This window comes from Merops nubicus, unplaced genomic scaffold (genome assembly GCF_000691845.1).
Source record: "Merops nubicus isolate BGI_N331 unplaced genomic scaffold, ASM69184v1 scaffold40465, whole genome shotgun sequence".
In the NCBI taxonomy this organism is placed as follows: Eukaryota; Metazoa; Chordata; class Aves; order Coraciiformes; family Meropidae; genus Merops; species Merops nubicus.
In genome coordinates, this window is record NW_008612370.1 from 1 (window position 1) to 22,537 (window position 22,537).

At 41.4% G+C, this 22,537-nt stretch overlaps 1 protein-coding gene across 1 annotated transcript in view; it reads right to left on the reverse strand.

Annotated features, from left to right (window-relative positions):
• Nucleotides 1-234: 234 nt before the first annotated feature.
• The window catches only part of LOC103774131 (small subunit processome component 20 homolog), a gene marked incomplete at both ends in the record, with an annotated part of 31,248 nt that continues 8,945 nt past the window's right edge, over nt 235-22,537 (reverse strand). Inside the window, 18 exons of the mRNA XM_008941513.1 lie at nt 235-378; nt 3,814-4,022; nt 4,549-4,715; nt 5,282-5,407; nt 5,964-6,049; nt 7,624-7,714; nt 9,525-9,722; nt 10,682-10,925; nt 11,609-11,688; nt 12,558-12,634; nt 14,270-14,428; nt 14,760-14,822; nt 15,240-15,390; nt 16,601-16,706; nt 18,927-19,015; nt 19,572-19,715; nt 21,616-21,794; nt 22,456-22,533. Coding sequence (XP_008939761.1) covers nt 235-378; nt 3,814-4,022; nt 4,549-4,715; nt 5,282-5,407; nt 5,964-6,049; nt 7,624-7,714; nt 9,525-9,722; nt 10,682-10,925; nt 11,609-11,688; nt 12,558-12,634; nt 14,270-14,428; nt 14,760-14,822; nt 15,240-15,390; nt 16,601-16,706; nt 18,927-19,015; nt 19,572-19,715; nt 21,616-21,794; nt 22,456-22,533 — 2,391 coding nt within the window. The remainder of the gene's footprint in view (nt 379-3,813; nt 4,023-4,548; nt 4,716-5,281; nt 5,408-5,963; nt 6,050-7,623; nt 7,715-9,524; nt 9,723-10,681; nt 10,926-11,608; nt 11,689-12,557; nt 12,635-14,269; nt 14,429-14,759; nt 14,823-15,239; nt 15,391-16,600; nt 16,707-18,926; nt 19,016-19,571; nt 19,716-21,615; nt 21,795-22,455; nt 22,534-22,537) is intronic.

Consider the following 22,537-nt stretch of genomic DNA (forward strand, 5'->3'; position numbering starts at 1 on the left):
ATGATTAATGTTATATTATGTAATAAATATATAATTATATATAATTAGATAATATTCTGGATTATTCCAGAGCTTATCAGACACCAGCCAAGAAACTGGCCTTGTATAGACACCATCATAATCCCATCTATCCAAGTCCACATCCAATCCTGTGATGTATATAACTGACACAGTGGAGCTCTCTGCATGGTCCGTGTTACACACAAGCTGCTTGGAGGAACAAGAAATACTTACCTGAGGCCACACCACTGCATGGAAAACTGCATCAATCTCTTCCACACTAAAGCTGTAGGTCTCATAATCAGAAAAAAACTCTGTCACAAGCTTGAGTCCAAGCCGCCTCAAATTCTTCAGTGGATTAATCAACCTAGGTTGGACCTGTAAAAATAAACAAAGACTCCAGTAAGGCCTTTGCAGAACAACTAACTACTTGCTCTGAAATTAAATACAGCAATTCATTGACCACAGATAAAACCTTTCCTAGAACTATCACAATGTTCTGGTTTTCTCCTGTAATTGTTCACGTAGCAACCCAGCTCTCACAGCTGACCTGAATTTTTCTAAGAGATGCCTGTTCCTAACCTCACCCATAAAACAGACATTACCAGTCCCCATCATAAAAAGGATGTAGACTGTTGGAACGAGTCCAGAGAAGGGCCATAAAGTTGATCCAGGGGCTGGAGTATTTCTGCTATGAGGATAGGCTGAGGGCACTGGGATGGTTCAGCCTGGAGAAGAGAAGACTCTGGGGGGACCTTATAACTGCCTTCAAATAGCTGAAGGGAACCTACAGGAAGGTGGCAGAGGGACTTTTCACAAGAGTGTCCAGTGACAGGACAAGGGGAAATGGTTTAAAACTGAAGGAGAGTAGGTTTAGACTAAATCTTAGGAAGAAGTTCTCCAGTATAAGGGTGGCAAGAGTCAGGAATAGTTTGCCCAGAGAAGTTGTGGATGTCCCTTCCCTGGAGGTGTTCAAGGCCAGGTTGGATGTGGCTTTGAGCAACCTGGTCTAGTTGAGAGCTGTCCCTGACCATGGTAGGAAGGTTGGATTAGATGATCTCTAGGGTCCCTTCTGACCTAAGCCATTCTATGATTCTAGGACTCCTTCAGCTCATGAAAATCCATGCTGACAGGTTTAAAGTAGCATCTGCTCTTTTTGCACAAAACACTACACCACAGTTACATTTCCAGTCCTGACACTTAAATAATAACTATTTTACACAGGAAAGGACCCAAATCAGCTCTTGAAATTAAAGTTGTATGTTGCACATTGAGATCTACTGGGAAGAAAAGAAGTCAAAAGACAAGGAGAAGGGGGAGGAATACAGAAGGCAAGAATGTGATTCACCTCCTCCAATGGTGCAGGAAGGAAGTATATAATTTGGTTACAGGAGAACGCTTCCTGTACCCATTCAGTGGTTACATTCCACAGCCTTTCTTGGTGAAAACATTTCAGTAACAAAATCAGCCACACAACTAAACATGAAGTTATTTGTGAACTGCTGCCTTTTGACTCTTCTCAGGGAGAAGAGTCTTGAGTAACCTAAGTTATTTCCACGCTGTGCAATGCAGCTCTCAGCACAAACAGCTGAGGTAGCTCCACAGTGCAGAGGCACTGAACTCCAGTCTCAGAAACAAAGCCACGTCAAAGCAAATAAAGGCCACTGTCTAAGGCTGGAACTATGTCTTAGGTTCCTCAGAGTCTCCAGTAAGTAATCTACCACACAGAATAAATACTTGTATCTCTTATTTTGCAAAGCAGCTTTTGTGTTAAAGCCTCACTGGAAGACATCACACCTCTTATTTGGCCTACGGACTTCTGAAGACATGAGCCTCTACTATGCGATACACTTCTATACTTCCTTTGCACCCAAAATCACAGGTAAAATGACAAGAGTAGATAGTGGAAAAGGAACCAAACGTGATCTTGCTCAGGACCTCCCAGCCTGTTCTGAATGTATACTAACAGTGCACAACTGTGCTTCTGGGCAGCAAATAAGCTGCTTGAAGGGCCAAAGACAGCACAAACCAGACTGCTAATGCTAATACAAGTGAAATAATTTTGAATCTCCCACTGTTCAATCATCGTGAGTGTCCTCTAAAAGACTTGATCCCAGAGGACTAAAGAAATTCAATACTGAATACAATCAGTAGGAAATGGAAAATTAGTAACTTGGCTTAAAACAGTCAAAGTTCATGTTTAACTCTCCAGGCAGTATCAGCCTACAATAAATTACTCTCAAACTCCAAGAATGTCTTCTAATCATTAGCCAAGATAAGGAGATTTCTCACACTCTTCCTTGAGCTTTTAGTATCTCATGGGCTAATGAAGTGCTAAATTGAGTTCAGACAAATGACACTGTCACTCCACACATTACGCAACAGCAACAGGGTTACAACAGCGACAGGATTATGGTAGTAACCCTGGCAAAACGTGACCATCCCAGCAATGAATGAAGCAGCTTTCAAAACTCCTATCCCAGTTTAAAATATGGAAGCAATGGATTGCTTGTGCCTAAATCAGACAGTGGGATGCTGCTAACCTAATATTTGCTCATTGCCTTCATAAACAAAGACATATGAAGTTTCTGTGCAGTCTGCAGGCAACTATGGCACCCTGGATGCCACCTGACTGCAAGGGCTTGCTTTGACCAATTGTTTTCAATGCAAATTCTAACCTCTGACAAAACTTTCATTACTTAACATCACTTGCTCGGTCTACTATCTCATAACTCCTCCCAACACCTCAGTGATGATGATGACTCTGCAGTTTGCTTGTTTTGCACCTGTCATGTGATGAGGCTTTGCAACAGGCCAGATTCGAGCTTTCCTCTTCCTATTTGGATTGAAGTCTGGCAAAGGCACTGGTTTCAGAAAGACAGAAAAGCCTGGCTCAGTCTCATAGCTTCCAAACAGTTGGCAACAGACCCGCTGAGCTAGCTGGGCTAGAGCTCAGGGATCTCTGTGCTGCTCTCCTGGGCACAGGGCAGCAGTAAGCCAAGAGACCTCATGTTTAGGTGCAGCCAATCTTTAACAGAATGTTTTCCTTACCTGACCTTTCTACATGTACAGCCATTGCACTGCAAAGGAAAAAAAAAAAACAAAAAAAAACAACCTCAGAGTGCTCTGCAGATACTTGGCTGAGACCCAAATTGTAACACTGGATTACCATGACTACTCCTGACAGAGAGGTGAACGTGTTTCTAGTATGCTGAAAGCATGGCTGATAGCCACATTCTCCTTGTGTCCCATGACAGGAGATGATTATCACTGTAGATAACCACTGTGGTCATCCACAATGCTGAGCTCCCCTCCCCCCCTGGGTCTGGCACTGCAACAAAACACCTCCAAGACAAGTTTTCCTCTGAAGTCCCCAGGCAAGGAAAATTTAAGTCCTCCGTGTTCCCTGTTCAAATATTTTATTCTTGCAGCCAAAAAACTAAATTTTAAAGGCAAATTTAAACTTCCAGCCATAGGCTCTATGTCCTTACAACAGACCATTTAGCTCTCCCTCATGCCCCTTTCTCCACAGAGCACACAGGTAACAACACAGAGAGATCAACTTCAACTTTTGCTTCAGCAACTCAAACAAAAACTCTGCCTGCACTGCCTGAGCCCTGTAGCACTTTCAGACAAACATCATTTGTATCTATTTCGACAGACATCTAGCTGCTAAGCTTCATGCCATGCTGACATTAAACTTATGTTTACCTGAACCAGCAAAGTTGTGCATACACATGGAAGCTAAGGGGAGGAGGAGAGAAAGGAATTTAATTTACATGTTTGCTTGTATATTGTTTGCATATACTGTACCTTCTCTCTTTGCTGAAGGATGCAGGATACCACAGCTGTCATGCAGAGCAGAATCTGTAGAATTTCAGGCAGGTACTGATGGATCAAATGTCCCATGTTTTTCAGCACAACTTCAAGGCTGTTGAAGAGGCTATGCTGACGTCCAAGAGGCAGGACTTTAGCTAAATCCAGCTCTGACATACTTCGAAGCACTGCAGTCTGGCAAGGCCCTGCAATAGGCAATGGGACAGCCACTTATCTAGAGAAGCACCATGAAGATACTCACCACCAAAATCAATTTTCAGTGAAAAAGAGTATAATCTGGCCCTAAATTAAGAGACCTGCACATTCAGCTTTTTGCATGAAGACAGCTCTGGGTCTCAGTCTCTCTGTGACACACAAATACTTCCCACTGGTACAATATCAGGGCATTTTACATCCTCTGTTTATTGCCATAGTAGGCAGACTAGTCTACAATGCCAGCAATTGCTCATTCCTGGCCTGCTCTAGCTTACTGACATAGCTGTGGCAAGTTATTCCATTTTTCTGACCCTGGAGCTGTAAAACAGAGCAATCACATTTTGTAAAAAAAAAAAAAGCCCACAGGAATCCCAGTCATTATCAAAAGTTTACTTTCATCCTTTCGTCCTTCCAAGGGACTGTTAGAGACATTCTGAAGCGTGTAACGGCATTGATGTAACACATCTCTACAGGTCATGAAGCACCACACCCCCAGGTTCTACTGCCTGTACCCACCATTACTGAATTGCTTCACAGCTTCAAAGAGTAGATCCAAGAACATCCGTATCTCTTCCGGCAGTGAGCCAGCAAGGAATCGCAGAACGATGGACATGCGAGTGCCTGCTGAAGACTTGCCCTGTGTTTTGCTCCCTGTTTTGTTTCTCATTCTGCCATAGAGAATTCTTCAAGAGCCAAAAAGAAGTTGCATTAGCTTTCAGCAAGTTGTCCATTTCCCAGCCTCTTATTCTGCAGGGGCAACTCCATCTAAAAATATTCTCTAGTGACAACAAGATGAATGGAAGACCCCCCTTCAGGGTCTCCACTGAATATACTGTTATACATTGCTCAAAAACATCCCAGTGGAAGATCAGCTTCTGCTACTACAATGGAAGTTTTGCTGGAGACTGCAGGTGTAAAAGTAGTTTTCTGCACAATAACTTAAATCACTGTATCTTAGTCAAAGTAAGTGGCAATATTCAGGGAACTGAAATGTTTTCACAGTACACTGTAAGCCTTAGCAGAAACAGTATTTACCAAAATGCAGTTTTAAAAGAAAACACCATTTGCCTAACATGTTGCATAAATGTGTTAATAAAGGAAACCATACAGAACATCATAAACTAAGTCATCAAACTGTACAGTCAAACAGAGATTTCCCCTAACTGTTTAAAATAAGAAGCAGCTGCATTACATTTCTGCTCATGGTACTTTTGACACGAAACTCTGAAGCCTGCGCTTCGTGACACACCTCATGAGAACAGGGATGAGATCTGGTCGATGCTCCATTTTTACTACAGCAGTCTCCTCAGAAATACTGAAATGGACTATTTCTTCTTTAAAACTCTTGTCCTCCAGTAGCCTTTGCAAGTTCTCCCTGAGAATAAACATGATTTGAGGGCAGGCAGGGTTTATAAAAATAAACAAACATACACATATGCCTACATCTGTGCCCGATTGCCTATCTAAACTATGTTGTATATAAAGTATTACAGTACTATGTTCCCAGCCTATTATCAAAAAATATTTTAAAAGCCATTAAGTTAATAATGTAGGAAAGCACCTCCTGGACACATTCTGAAGAGATTATTCCACCACAAACTACAGTTTTATGCTGTCACTTTCTCTGGATGGTTATAAATCATCAGTACAACAGCACTTTTTGAAATAATTCAACTACTAAGCACACATTATTCTGGGACACAATGAAAGTGTTGGCACTTTCCTGTAAACAGAATAGACACTGACCAACATCAGGGTCTTATTTCCTGTTTTAGATAGGAAATATACAGCTAGCTAAAATTAAAATTTATACATAGAATCATGTCTTTAAGAAATACAGGAAAGAGGTTCTCTGAGGCAGCTGACCTCAAGCAGGCTTCTGAAACAGAAGGCTCATTCAATGATGCCAAAAATAATAGAAAAGATTCTACCTGTATGGTAGTAGATGAGGATGTTTGTATGTCATTATACAGTCAAGAGCTATTCTCTGCACATTCTGGTCTTGATGGGACAGTAACTGCAAATGATACAAGAAAGAAAATGTGTCCTTATGTAGAAGACAGATGTCCTTAGCGAAAACAGAGAAACAACACAAATGTTCCAAGCTCAAACAGGTTTTGGACCAACTTATCAAAATGGAAACAGAATGCATGTGTTGTCAGTAAAAAGCCAGGATGTGAATACGTAACTATCACTCATGAAAAGTGGATGTGGTTCCTGGTAGTTATAGTCAAGACAGTTGCAATTTGTTTTTTCCTAATTGTTTTTTGAACCATGGTCAGCTTGCACTTTCAGCCTCCAAAACTAGCCACCAGCTGCGTATCTGTAAAGACTGGATTAAAAAGCAGATTATCCACACCGTCGCAAGACGCCTGTATTTCTTTCCTTTCACAAACACAAAATACTCGTAAGGATTGATGTGCAAAGTCTCACTGAGATTTGCCCTCTCACAAAGATGACTCTTTATAACCTAGGCACTAAGACATACAGATCATTTCCCCAGGCAGCATTCTTATCAGTTCTTCAGTCTCCTACCAAACACCACAGGCTAGAATCATCACAGGTCACTTTGCCATGATGCCCCTAAGCTGGATGAACACACCTGCCATGACAACACATATGCTAAGACACACAAATAGCAAACAGTAAGTGACAAAGTAATCTCTCTTCTTATGTCAGGCTTTCTTCACACACTATTCTGACATGCACACATCTGTTCAGTATTTTCTTAAGAATACAGGCAAGCAAATATATGGATCAACTCCTCTCCTAAGCAAAATTCTGAGGTTGACTGAAAACAGAGTGGACATGGAGAATCAAGAGATTCTCAGACTTGCGGATTAAAAAATAGACCTTCCAACTTCCACACTGTCTGCCAGGTGAAAGCCAAGGAACTAACAGGTTCATATAATTTAATACAGTACTACAGCCCACTGACTGCAGTCAGAGACCACAAACTGGGAACAATTAGAGCAAACCTGAATGATCTGAACAAATCCAGAAACTGGGAAACAACCCTTTCAAGGAGTGTAGGATAAAGACTTAGAATCCCTTTTCAGAGTCAGGTTTTGACAATTTAATCAGCAAAATCCCTCAAAAAGGGATCTCATCAAACTGAATATTCTTCAAGAAGACATTATGGTGGTGGTTTTTTTTTTTTTTTTTTTTTTTTTTTTAAATGCAAACTGGTCTGTTGTTCCCATTGACCATATTCTTTGTAGACACAACACTGTAGGGCAGACAAAACTCCTCAGGTCTTCCCCAAGCTTTGGATTCAAAATCCTTTTCCAGATTCTGCTGCACAAGTGGAACAAATTCCCCCTACAACCACTCCTTCATCTTGCCATAGACTACTACTTTTCTGCATCCAGATGTGTTTGCACGAGCCACTCCTGGCAAACTAGGCCAGGTATCTCAGGTCTTTGCGAAAGGGGTTCAAGTGAAGCCAGCTCGGAGTCCCTCTCAAGGCCAGCTCCTTTTTCAGACCTCATGGCTGGGTTCCGAAAATGACAGGTTTCCCTAGTCTCAGACACTGAATTCAAATGAGTTCACTTATTAGCAGTAGTTCTAAAAGCCAACAAACAGTATCACCTGGGTATACAATGCATTCAACTTCTGCTCCAGATACAATGCACGAGGATTCGAGAACTTAGAGAAAACTTGTAAGTGGGCTATTAGTTGCCTGGAAAGCAAACCAAAACAATTATGTTTTTAAGTGACCAAAAGACACAATTCTGTGTTATCATAAACAAATAGGGAACTTTTACTTAAAGTTATTAATAAAAAAAAAAAAAAAACCAAAGAAAAAACAACACAAGATCTCAAGTGTACAGGCCTTCATTTCACAGGTACAGCAAGAGGTAACCTGTTCACTCTCCTAAGTAGCTCCTTCCACATGTCACTTCACTGCACAGAGAAGACCATTTCCTCAGTAGGACTACATGGGCTCAGCTTTTGATGAGAAAGGAACACAAAGAGTAAGGATGCAGTTTACTTCTGTCAGCTCAGCCTGCAACACTGAACTGGTGAGTTAATGCTTTATTTACTCACTTGTCCTTCCTTACCTGGTGCCCATTTCACTGCTATTAATGTGCAGGGTTCCACTTAGCTGCAGACTATGCTGGACTTATGCTGGGCTGCAAGCTCAGATGGGAGTCAGTTCCTCTAGAAGTGGCTGCGTCACCCCACATCTGCCCCACTTCCACTTTGTGGAAGAGAGGTGATCAGGATAAGAAAGGTGTGAGATCTCCTCTAGCCTACGCACTGTGTCCTCATCCAGCTGCTCCCCCTGGTAGTTTACACTGAACTCTCCAGACACTGAGCTGGGCCACCATCCTCCATGGCTGGGCTAAGCCAACGGATGAGTATTCTACCTTCTGGCAACCTTATGCCAAGCTTGGGGTGGGTGGCAGTGGGTCCTCCTCAGCCAGACTTTGTAGGCAGCAGCCTCATGAGGGCTCTCCTCCTGCTGCACAGGCCTGGCTGCATGAACTGTCCAGGGTGAAGACAAAGGGAGGTCACTCAAGAACTCATTAACACATTTCTGGTAAATCTATGCCTTTATTACTGCTACTAGAAACTAATATTGCAACTTGAGTAGGTGGACATTTTTAAATGGAGGTTGGGGGAAAAAAAAAAAAAAATCTTGGACTGTCACTGTATTTTAACTGCTGCTAATTTGCAGATACAAGGCAGAATCTAGGAAAAAAATGAAATGCCTATAAGACACCTGGGATTAAATGACACTTCAGGTTACATATCAAATACTCGTCAGGTTCCAACATGTGACATTTTGAAGTTCTGTCATTACAAGGGCCATCCTTTGCAGAAAAAGTGGCAAATACAAACCCTTGTGATGTATTTGCAATGGATGTTTGATAGAGGTCATCAGGGTAAAAAGCATCTGACTAGAGAAACTGTGGAGAATTCATACAAGGAGTCACTTTCTCCATGTATTCAGCACTGTAAACAATGATATTACAACAACATGTAGCTTCAGTCTAAAATACCAAAAGAAAAATCTTTGCCCCTGAGAAGAAAACCAGGAACAAGATTTATAACAGGTAGGTGACTGCAGAATCCCAGTATTAAGATAACTAAGCGAATAGTCTAACTTTTCAAAGTGTTCGCAGTGCCCATGGTTTTAAAAGATCAACAGATAGACACAGAGAAGCCAGGCAAATGCAGCTACAGTGGCCTCTGAAAACTTCACAATGGCTTCAGATTACCAAATAATTTTTGCTTAAACTAAAAAAAACCACAGACTGTCAGCAAATAATAAGATACTGATAAAGCCTGGGCAAGGTTTTTGGATATTTAGTACTGTGCAAGGCAGAGTTTCTGACTTTGAAGTGCTTATAATCCACTGCAAAATTATGAAGTGCAAACAAAAGAAGAAAAATATATATGAAAACATAGCTTTTCTCTCAACATAAACTGCTGACCCTACCTCTCTGTGAAAAAAACTATCAAGAGATATCTAAAATACTCACTTAGCAGCAGCTCTTCTTGTTTTCTTTTTTGGTAGTCCTACAGTAATCAGTTCCCCTTCTTCATTTTCTCCTTCTTCCTCCTCCTTAGCAACATCATTTACCTCTTCACCAGGTACTTTTGCTGCTACTGTACCACTAGTTTTCTTTCTGAGATCCTGAGATGGAGCCACTAATGAATCTGCTGGGTAGTACTCGTTTCTGTGTTTAAAAAAAAACAAAAGGAAGGAATTAAGCAGCACAGCATTTTTCAGGCTTTCAGTGCAACAACAACTGAAAGCTACACAATTGACCATTCTCATTATAAATGGCATTGTGTCTTGGGACACTAGATGGCTAAAAATTCCCCAAGAAACATATTTCAGTAATTATATGCTGCATTGCCTACAAAGGCAATGTTGCAGAGACACAAAGTATATCTAATTGTGACCAGTGTGACCAAATACACTAAAGGAAACTGGAGGTACCTCATGGAGAGAAGACAGACAAGAATGACTGAGTTACTAAAGGTCTGTAAAGAAGTTACATGGAAGGTGTGGGGGTTGTGTATGCTCGAGGGGGCAGGCGAACAGTGTGAGTGAGGAAACTAACCTACTACAGCATGGTTCATTTTTTTCCAGGAAAGCAAGCAAAATATAGGTTTTATAATCACAGAGGAGTATCGGAAACCTACATCTGCCATGAGATCATATCTACACCATGTGCATCGTACTACCTGATACATGCACACATGCAAGCACGCCACTGCTCTCCCTCCAGGGGTAGGAAATTAAAACAGCCTCTAATAAAACTTCTGTTTTCCCCATCTTTGGGGAAAATGTTTGTCTTCTGTGATTACAAATAAAAATGTATTTTAAAAAAAGGAACTTTATTTCCACTGAAATCACTCCCTAACAGAGTAATGAGGCCGTGACTGTGGCAAGTCAAAAAGGGAGACCAAGCAGCAGAAATGTACTGCCCATTTAATTTCAGCCTGCCTCTTCTGTGATGTTTCTTACAGAATACACATTTCAACCAAAAGGTTATTGTAACTGGTAACAGTCGTCTCATGAGCCATACATTCAGGAAATAAAGTCTATAATGGGATAACCATAGTCTTAAAGCTCAGCAACACATTGAAAGCAAAGTGCCCTTGCAACTAAAAAGTAAACCTTACTTACCTAATAAATCTCAAAAGAAGTGGGGAAAGTTCCCTCGACCTAGGTTCCACTCTGTCTGGAAACTTATCTAGTGCTTTCCACAGCAGAAACCGGAAGTTCGTGTGGTCCAGTCGCTCACTGCAATCTGTTCTAGTCCTCAGCTGCTCCAGGAAGACACTTTCCACCTCTCCTCCTGGCATGTTCTTGCTATCTGTTTCAGCAATGTGTTCCTCCTGTTCATCTAGTTCATTTTGCAGCTCCATTTCTATAGAATACATGAAGAAAATATCTTCAGGTTACTTCATAATTGCCAGTAGCAAGGGATCAATTCCACGTAATAGAAGTAATAGTTCTGGTGATGTGTACCTGTTTAGACAACCGTATTTAGCACTGACCTGAAAGACCCACATTGCTTAGAAGGTATTGTGGGGTGCTTTACAATCCTGGCACATCTCAATTAAGCTTAGTTCTCTTGAATAACAGAGAAGCTCACAAATTGCTGTGTGCTCATGGCTCTATCTTGAGATCATAGATTCCATATACACACAGGTAAGCCTCAAGAGCACACCTAAGAACAACAGTTTGCAGGAATTCTACTGAATCTATGGAGTAGAAAGATGGTCAGCCCCATTGTACCCGTTTTGTCATTGCTGCTGATCAGTCTAGAGAGAGCCATCCTTGAACAGGGCTGAAACTGCTGCACGGCTTCCCACAACTTGCAAATCCTTCCTGTAATGCAGGTGCCTTTTCTAACCACTTCTTGGTGTTTAGGACAGAAGTGGACACAGTTTTCCTGTGAGTCTCTCCATTCCTGTGCTGGACATGATGCTGGTAATCAAGAGCATTGGTTCTGAATTCCCCCATCATATGCAGATTTGGGGCGTATATGAACACAGCCATATAATTCACAATGGGTTACTGTCATAACATTTAGGAGCTGTGACTTACCAGCATAGGTAGCAGCCCTCTCCAAATGTTCATATAAGACCTTCCAGAACTGTTTATTCTCCATTTCCTTTGCATGAGAACTAATAGAAGCATAAGACAGCATGAAATTAAAGGGAAAATTTGAAAAGTCATGTCACTAGGCAAACTACCAACACAATCAGAAGCTTCAATCACTGCTTTCATGTGGGTATCTGAAGACAAGACATCTGCATGACACAGCTGTAGCACTTCCTTGTCTTTACTTTTGAATATCAAATGTCAATTGTTATTAAAAAAATCTAGTATATCATGGCTTCAAACAAATTAAAATTGAGTAAAGATGTTCTCAAGCTTTCTACTGATATCTGTTCTGTAATGTAATTTAAAACCAAAGGAAGAATTAGCACAGATATATCTTTTGAAAATCTGGTTTAATATTTTTTTTTAATTGATTCACTAGTTTGAAAGGAAGAATCCCATTCTTTTTAATCACAGAATAGAGGACAGAAAAAAAAAAAAAAGAAGATAAAGTTCTAATGAAAAGCAGACAGTGATTTCAGTATTTAGCTCAGCTGTCAACATATAAAATCTTCCCCACTCTTCAGTACAATTTAGAAGTTTTCCAGTAAGGACAGAAGAGTCAGAGATGAGGGATCTGCAAGGGACTTCTTGCATTTTTAAAACACTAATCAAATCTGGCCACTTTTGACTCAAAATTCTGATAGTTTTTGACTATATTTGTTGCAAATTTGCTTTAGTAATATGAAAAATCAGAAAATAAAGTTAAAAAGTATGAGTTTATGCAGGTTGAGATTTGAGATTAAATTAATTTCAGAAAATTTCACATGAAGATTCTCATGCACAGATCTCTCAAATTGGACATTTTTACATCAGCTTTTGTTCATATAACAATGGAAGGAATGTTCTGTGAGACAACCACAGATTGCAGCATTCAATCTCATTTACTCACGTTATGAGTTCAATTACAGGCTCCCAGAGAGGGCTGAAGTTAATATATAGCATTCCCAGTAAATACCGAAGAGGCACCTAGAATGACATACAATACCATCTTGCTGGGATGTGAAAAACAATAGTCAAAGATCAACGAACCTCCCCTACCCTCTCTTCCTTTCAAAGAGGAAACTGATCACATAAGTTCTGAGAAATACTGCAAGTAATGAAGCAAGTCACACACATCCTCATTCCTTGTCTCATAGTTGCATGATGAAATCTAGAGCCCATTTACTGTAAGTTGCAGCGAGTTCTAGTCACCACACCTACATACCATGAATGTGCAAAAACCAGTTCAGCACAGCAGATGATCCAGATCGCCTGCCTCCCTCTCAAACTTCAGGGCTGCCATAGCAGCATTAGGGACCTCAGAAAAAGGGAAATTTGCCCTGAGAAGTCTTCACTGTACTAAGTCTAGGATGTCCTGTCCTCTGGATTGTTTTCCTGCAGACCTACATGCAGTAGAGGACTGACCTACAACCCTTCCTCACAAGAGCTTAAAAGTCAAGGTAAAAAAAAAAAAATTACATAGGTACAGCAACAGTCAGAAAAGTACTTAAAAAAACCTCCCACCAAGTCCATGATCTCTGTGCTGGTTTTGGGACAGTTAATGTTCTTCATAGTAGCTAGTATGGGGCTGTGTTTGGGATTTATGCTGGCAACAGTGTTGATAACACAGGGGTGTTTTAGGTACTGCTGAGCAGTGCTTACCCATCAAGTTCTTTTCTGTTTCCCACCCCACCCAAACAGCAAGTAGATTGGGGGTGCACAAGCAGCTGGGAGGGTACAGCTGAGACAGCTGATGCCAACTGACCAAAGAGAGATTCCATATCATATGACATCATGCTCAGCATACACAGCTGGAAAAAGAAGGAAGGGGGGGTGGTGTTCAGAGTTAGGGTAACTAACTGCTACATGTTATGGAACAACTGCTGTCCTGGAGATGGCTGAAGACATGGCCTGCTGATGGGAAGCAGTGAATAAATTCTTTGGCTTGCTTTGCTTGTGTGTGCAGCTTTGGCTTTAGCTATACTATTGTCTTTATCTCAACCCATGAGTTCTGTCACTTTTACCCTTTAATTCCCTCCTCCATTCCATTAGGGAGCGAGGGACAGAGCAAGCATCTATGTAGCACTTAGTTGCCAGCTGGGGTTGAACCATGACAATCATTTAACTACTAAGATTGTGATCCTTCCAACAGCTATAAAGTAAGGTCCCCTAAAGGGACCTCAGCAGCAGAGGAGATTCAACAGTCACAGGAATACCAGATTTTTACCCTGACAGAAGATCCAGAAGCCAGGCTATCCAATGGCCCATGGCAGTCCTACCAATGTTCAACCACACTCAGGATATAGCAAGGTCATGATTTTAAATTTGCTTATTACTCACTTCTTGGAATCATCTGCCTTCCCTTCCATGATACCAAACCTCACTGTGGGCCATTTATCTAGATACCACTGTTGTTCTACTATATATCCAAAAGAACACAATAGTGCCAAGGACAATGGGAGCTGTGATCCCTGCTAACAAGTAAATTTCCTAAACTTGAATCTGGCAGCTAACTGATTTTGTGATGAACTCGTTAAAAATTCTGCAATCCATGTGATGGAAGAGGAACAATCTCTTGGAATAAAAGAATGTGACAACTGCTTTTTGACAACGACGACTTACCTCTTGCAAAGATCCACTTGGTATTGCAGACTGCACTATATCACATCTTAGTTTCCTCAGATGGAGAAGTTTCTCTCTGTAATCATTCACTGTTGCGGGCACAAGTTCTGCTTGGAGCAATATGGCAAATATTGGCTGGAGTTCCTCTGTGCCATCAGTCTGAACAAACAGGCGACATGCCATTTTGTTAAGAGTATCCTTTTCTCATTGAAAGGTTCTTCCACAAAACTACACAGTCTCAGCTGTTCTGGACCAAAGAACAAAGGCAAAGGGCTTCCACCCTCTGGTTTCCACCACTGATGCATCAAAACTCACACATATGAACACATCAGGAGGCAAGGGGACAAGAAGATAAAACTGGAATGTGAAAACACAAAACCAAAGGACAACCTCTGCCAGACAAAGGCTTTCTTTCTGCTATGTAGAAAACAGTTCACACACATCAAACACAGATGGCTTTGAAACGCTAAATGAAAAGTTTTAGCCTTACCTCAACCTCTGTAGAAGGTGGATTCTCAAAATGGCTTAGAATATGAACAGTCAACAGTCGGACCTATCCAAAGTGGAAATGTATGTCAGAAGGAAGCAGGAGAACACAGGCTACATACACACCTACAAAAAGGTTAATGTTTTCACAGGAGGCTGATTTCACTAGGTTCCTCCTAAAGTTGAGAAACACACGAGGTCCTGTAAACTAGCAAGCAAATCAAAATTAATACATTAGGCTCCTGCTCTGACTCACTTCTAGAAAGATGCAAGCCTTGCAGGGCTACAAGGTAACCTCTGTAAATTCATGACCCACAGCAGTCTCTTAGAAATGGACACAGCCCTAAACAAATAACTACGGAAGTAATAGCTTTATACAGTCTCACCTTTCTCCTTTCAGCCTTCGCTATCTTAACTCAGTTTACTTAAATTACATTGTTAAAAGACAAATTACCTTGCACATGCTCAAACCAAAAAAGATTACCTTGGAAATACCAGTGGAAATATTAGGATGCAACTTCTCAAACAAGTCCATTAGGCTTCCTTGGGAAAGGGGTTCCTGGCAGCCACACAATGCCAGCCTTGTGTAATAGAGATCAGCCAAGAGCAACGCAGAGGGGTCTGAAGGAAAAGTGCTGGAACAACAGAGTGTTTTATTAGCATACAGAAAGCGCTGCAGCCATAGAGGTATTTGAGAAGAAGACAGCAGTGACAATAAGAACATTAAGAGAAAATTCCACATGACTTCAGACTCTGCTAGGACCAGTAGGCCTGTGAAGTCAGACTTCTGCAGCACACTGGCTTGCAGCCTCAAAGCTCAATTACCTACAAGGTGTGAGATTCCTCCTTTGCACTAATCAGGCCTATCAAGCTGAGGCTAGCAGGCTGGGCCCACACACCCAGCTGCAGAAACCAAACCTGCATAGGTCAGACAAGGGATTGCTACTGCCCAAGTGTCCAGTCTGTGAGTAACTTCAACAGAACAGAAATAATCCAGATTTAGGTGAGATACCAGAAATCCTGCCTGCCCATAGGGAAACATCCTTCTGCTACCTAGCATCCCATGCACCAAGCAAGTTTCACACCTCCATCCCAAAGCTGGCAGAAAAGCACTAGACTGAAGCTTGCTGCCAAGGCTTCCCACTTGATCTGGGCAATCTGTTTCATCTCCATCATGCCTCAGACATGGGCACCACGATTTCCTAACTAAACAGGATGTTTCGAAGCTCGGGCAGCTGAAGACTTGGAGATGCTTCAGCCCAACAGTGATGGAAGATGACAAGTTTAGCAGGTTTGCTGGAGAGACATCAACCGTCTCCCTCAATCCCTCCAGCCACTCAGTCAGGTGTGCTGATTTTAAGTGGAAGAGAGTTACAATAAAAAAAAACTGAGCACACAAACTCCCCTCCCATTGTGAAGCAAGCACATGTGGGTATGTAAGGACACAGTGGAATCCCAGCACTGCCAACAGACTGCAGAAGTTCCGGCTTTTACAGCTCAGAAAGTGCTGCTCCTGTCTCTTTTATCATTATAATGTAACGCATTTACTAAGCATAGTGCTCCAGGACAAAACCAGAGCCAACATATTTGACACACTATCCTGTTGCTGTCTAAGAAAGCTTCAGTTTGTTGAATGTTACTGAACAGGTACTACATCTACCTGGTTCTTCAAACGAATAGTGCCTACAACACTGCTACCGTACGTAACCAAAATACCAAAGCAACACGCTGGCCTAACAGGCAACACACAGAGGCATTTAACAAGCCCCTACTTGGGGCAAGAAAGGCAAAGTCAACTCTCTGGCATACCAAGGAGAATCATGAAGGATCACAATGTTTACTTACGTCACCAAGCTCTTGACACGCTCCACAGGTAACAAATGGAGTATTTCAGAAGACTCTGCCAAACTAAGAAGAGTGCTCACAGCTTGGCAGGCCACAAACAGGCTTCCTGGAGCAGAGAGAGAACAAGAACAGCCTGTGTATTTACTCAGCATTCAGTGACTTTCATTTGTATGGTGCTTGCCCATTCTGAAACATGCTGGAGTCACAGCAATAGGATAGCATATGTGCCGCAGAACTGGAATGTGTATCTTCTAACCACTATCATTACACATAAAGGAAATGCTCCTCTGGCTATCAAAGTAAGTGCCTACTCCAGTGAGATACTGAAAGCTGTGAGCAGCTCCCAGTTCGCATCTGTTTCCATCACACCTGCAGACACAGAGAGCAGAGATGTGGAGCTACTACTGCCCTGTGTACTTGAAGACTGATTATTTCTAAGTGAATCGAAAGTGGGTTTGCCGAATTTTGTTACAGCAACTGCATCTCCTTCCTCAATCTCTCTGCCTCCTTTAGGGATGGAGGCTTTCCCAGATGCACAGGAGAGCCAAAGACCTTCCAGATGAGAAAGGGGACACTCGTAAGTAAGCGAGTAGGTTGTTTAAAAAAAAAAAAAAAAAAGGCAATAAAATAGAAATTCTCTCATTCATCTCTTCCCAAGCACAAGGAAACTTGCTTCTAAACCAGGCAAACTGAATAAAGTTTTTAAAGGATATAATTTTCTTACATGCTGCAAGCCACGGAAAAGCAGGGGAAGAAAGCATTCACTTCCCACTAATTGCTTTGAAAACATCCCTCTGCTCCAAGTTGCTTAATTCTCTAGGTGTGTGCTGAATCCTGCTCACCATTAGCCTTCATAAAGAGCTTCTCAAAGAGAAGAGAAGAAACAGCAAGTAGTGGCAGGATGAAGCTTTCTGCATCTATAGTGTAAGGGCACAAAATCCCTAAGTATAACCTGCATACCCCTGGGTACATCTGTGCTGGACTAAAACAGTGACACACCTGTATGATTTATGGGAAAGCACTTCCACACAGGCAGGCACCCCCAAACAGCTGCCAGGGGTAATGTGCTGCTGCTCTGTCCCAGTTCACAACCCAGCTTCCCTGTGCTCCCACAGCAACTGTAGAAAAACACCCAGTTCTGAGACTTGCACTTTGCCTCAGAGGCCCTGCAGGTCAAACTGAGAGCACAGGGCTGGAGTGTACCTTGCATAGTGAAAGGAGACTGGAGTCCTAACTACAAGATGGGGCAACTGTAGAGATCATGGAGCTGGAAAGAATGCTGCAGTTTGAAGAAAGGTACAGCAACCCTGGTTTGGGAGGAGGATAAGGAAAATCAAACGAAGTGTAGGATGAGACAATAGGAAGCAGGAGTGTGGGACTCAAGTTGGATTTGTTTTCTCTTATTCGCTAATGAAGAAGGAGTAACATGCCTCTTGTACACACACAGAGCTGGTGCAGAGCTGCTACTACTGCCACCACAGATGAGACAAGAAAAGAAAGTCTGGGTATTCCTTTTCTAGAATAAATACATTGCCACTAAAATAATTATGACAGCATGCAAACCCTGCAAACAGGATAGAAGAAAGTGCTAAATCAAAAAGGACCATGCTTGACAAAGACTAGAGAAGAAAAACCAACAGAACATATCTGCAGACACATTTAGGAATGTTAATAAAGGAAAAAGCCAGGCTCCAGACAAGCCCTTTCAAACCAAGGAATAATGAACAGTGAACCTGGGGCATTCCAAGACTTGGTCCTACTTTTTGGCACAAGGCCAAATACTTGCATTCCCCCTGAGGAACAACTCCCCTGCCCAATACAAGCTCAGCTACACCACCCTTTTTTCTGGCCAAAGAGGGAAGATAACCAGTGACCACCCAAGCCTGGAAGAAAGATGCAGCATTTTGGAATTGGTGCTGTCACTTAGGTCAGAGATGTTAACGTCTCAAACTTTGCACTATAGGTTTGGAATAGTCTCACCGGAACTTGTGAGTCAACAGTCTTTCCTTTACTTGACTGCTTCAGCCTGGTTCTGGTTTAGATTGATTTCCATCCTTTTTTCTAACCTCTTTTTCTAGACAGTTATTTCTGTCCTCCACTTTGCAGAACATCTGCCACCTCATTATTATTATCAAAAGCAAATGCAGAATCATTTCCTGGAGGACGTTTCCTTCCAGGCTTTGCTTTTCTAGTTTTACTTGAATTGTTCAATAAATCTGGATATAATGCTACTGCTATTTGTTCTCATGCTTTGTGTCAGAGAAAACGCTTTATTTTTTTAAGATATCAACAAAAAGTAAATAGACAGAAAATAACCGTAACTGACCTTTGCAGAAGCTTCCTTTGTCAATGGCTGTGAAGAGAGAGTCTACAAAACCTGTTACACAGGGCAGAACATTTTCTTTGTCCATTGGTCTGTCCAAAATAAATGGGAAGACTTTTATCTCTGTTACAGCTACACCTACACACATATGAATGCTTTCTTTCACATCTATCTTGTATTAAATTACAGATAGCTCACCCCAAATTCGAAACCAGCAGGAAGCCATTTTTGCCATTTCCAATTCAAGATTTACATTGTAGCCTTCACTGTACCTCCTTTCCAACTATTATTTACATGTGAGAACATCACATTTATTAAAAAAAAAAAACAAAAAACCAACCAAAAAACCCAAACAAATACTGTCTAGAGAGAACATTGTTTAAAGCACAGAAACTGAAACATGTAAAGAAGATCTGTATGTACTGGAGTACTAAATTTAGGGAGTAGGCAAGAAACTGATATTCTATTCCTGACTTTACTATTGACTCATGGTATTTCCGCACAGCATTTTTTCACCTCCTAATCCCAGTTTCCCCAAACTATGGTTAGCTGTTATTGTCCTTCTCTTGGTTAAATGACTCCTGACAGACCGTCAACTAGACAATATTACAGAAATATGTGTCAACAGTACCTTAGAAGATCCCTTACCTAATATGTGGCAGTACAACCAAGGCAACCCAAGGCTGTGAAAGGTCAGAGATGTCTTCCTGCTCTGGTAAATGGATTAAAGACAGCACATGATCCAACACTGGTACTTCTGTCTTTCCTTCTTGTCTTTCATTTGTTTGTTGCCTTGTATCAGAGATAAAAATAAACCCAAACCTTTTAGTAATCCATCACTACATATCAGAGACTGTTCCTTTTCCTCCTATCATATTCAAAATTATATTTGCTACTTCTAGCAGAAAGAACTTAAGCCAAGATATTATTGTTTTGTTTTTCATGTCCTCCACAGCATAAAATATCCCATCGTTGTGCTGAGGAACATAAAATGTCCCACAAGAAAAGTGAGGACTTTACTTCAAGTTCAAATTCTATTTTGAGAAGGCAAGAGACTAGTTCTCAGTTGGACATCCTTACAACTAGTATATCTAGACTCTAGGTGCACCTGAGAGACATCTCTGTGTTAAAGTTTGGGGACTTAAAAGGAATCACAACCAGAGCACAGATCAACAAATCCTATCTGCATGTAGGAGTGGTTAATATCATCCTGGTACAGGAGTACTTCACACCCCATGGACAATAATTTTTCCACTCCACCCAGTACTTGCAAGACCACAGTTAGAAGGTGACAGACTCCACCCATCAAGGAATACAGAAGCTAACAAAAAGTCTCAAGAATCATTAGAGGTTTAAGAAAGAAAACTTATGAGAGAAATCTCAAGGAATTAGGATTGTTGGTCCACAGAAAGATTTGAGATGTTCCTGATGATCAAAGACTTATTTGTAGAAGCTGGATGCAAAGCATAAGAAATATTCTGCTTTTTATGTTCCCTGAAGATAAGAAGCAAAGGATTTAAACTGCAGTAAAGGATGTTTAGTTCACACATTGAGGTCTGGGGAAACAAACAAACCAACCAACCAACCTAACAACCACCAGACATCTGTGTAGCCATAAAGACAGCAAAGAGCTGGCAAAGACTGCCAGGGGCAGCTTGGGAATCTCCAGAACTGGAGAATTTAATACATCTTCCATGATTGGTTCAGAAATTGCTAATTCCATTCTAGGTAGGAGATGGGGTATGTGGCACCTGAGATGTCTCCAAGCCCTGATTTCTACCACTGAAAATGCTGGAGCACAAAAAAGTCCCAGGCAGGACCAAGGTCCTCTCAGGTATGTATCCATACCACTGAAAATACAGAGATCAACAGACAAAGAAAACAAGGGAAGAAAATAAAATTTAATTATTTTGACTCAGCCTTCCATTCCCTAAGCTCTAATACCTCCACTCTATGAACTAAAAAAAAAAGGAAAACCCCAAAGAATGGATTGCTTTCAGGAAAGATAAAACCTTACATAAAAGGCAATACAAGTTATCCCCCTGCAGGTGAAAGTTTTGAATTATCTGAGCTAGAATGATCAAAACAACTGTTATCAGCAGATTAGCAGTAGTCATTCTGTGCTTGAGAGTATTTACACCAGATCTTTCCAACGAGGCTCCAGGGGGAAAGCAATCATTCCATTGCAACAAAGCTAGCTTTGCAACCAGAAGCAGTCAAGCTGTGCCAGCACAGTGCTGTATGTAGATTAATGACATGCCCTTTGGTAACCAACTGTATTCTATGGGAGGACTATAGTACTGCTGCCAAGAAAGCTCCTGACCAATATGCACCCATACAGGCAGGAAAGATGGGGCACAGGCAGGTTAGTAATGATGCAAATCTGGACTTCAGCACTCACAACAAAGATTAAACTGCCCAAGGTTGCAGCATGCATGTGGGTGTAAAACATCCCCTTCACACATCTACCACAACACTCACTAGTCTTTTTATATAAACTTTCTAGAGCGGTATCTCTTATCAAATCATCTCATAAAGAAAAATGGGATCCTACTGTATCAGTTGGTTTACAAATCTGCCAGCAATGCAACCAGGCAAATACTGGGGGGCAACTTTCATGTAGCTCTGCACCACCTTAAGGCCTGCAGCCAGGCAGACACATCTAGTGCTTGCTAAACTTGAGAAGTCTCACCTGATGGATGATTCAGCGAAAACAAGAGGATATTTTTCAAAAGCCATTGAACCAATGGTAGGAGGCTCTGCTTTCACCAGAATGAGTTTAGCCAGAATTGCCATCGCCTCATCTTTTGTGAGCACATCTGTGTCAGAGAAGCAGTGCTCAATGTACTGTAGAAAGCATGGAAGAAAATGCTAAAAGGACAAAAAAAAAAAAAGCAAAATATAAAGATTGGTAAGTCTCTTTTAATAGTGATTAAATTGACAAAAAACACAAGACACTAGCGACAGACGAATCCAAACACTGACAAACAACCCAGTAAAGCACCACACTTAACAGTCCTGGTGCCCCAAGACAACAGCATACAGGCATGCCCTTACTCCAGCAGAGACAGTGATTTGATGTAAAAATGCAGTTTGCCCCAAAATCTAGCCTCATTACGACATTTCAGATCCCTGACTTTACTTTCACTTCCCACTCAATTTGATTCCTCCTAGATCAGAAGCTCCAGGTCTGACCTATCAGACATTCCTTAGTCTTCATTTCCACCTACCCTCTCCAGAACTCCTTCTCTTCACCCCATCCATAACAAGCCCACCTCTCTAATTCCAAACAGAAAAGCTTCTTTCTGTGAGCACAATTACTTGCCACCTTCCCTGGGCACCATTAGAAAACTTCAACATGATGGCAAAAGTAACCTCTGTCATTCTTACCAGACCATGCCAGACGTTTATGAAAACATCACATCAATACACAAAAATATTTCAGCATACAAGGCAGGTAAATATACTGTACATTTCCCAGTTGTTCCCTTTAGCAACAAAAATGAACAAAAGGCAAAAATCTTCCACCTACCATCTCAAATTGCTTCATTGTGAACATTGCTTCAGAGAAGTCCAATAGGAAGCGCCGTTCAAATCCACTTGCAAATACCTGC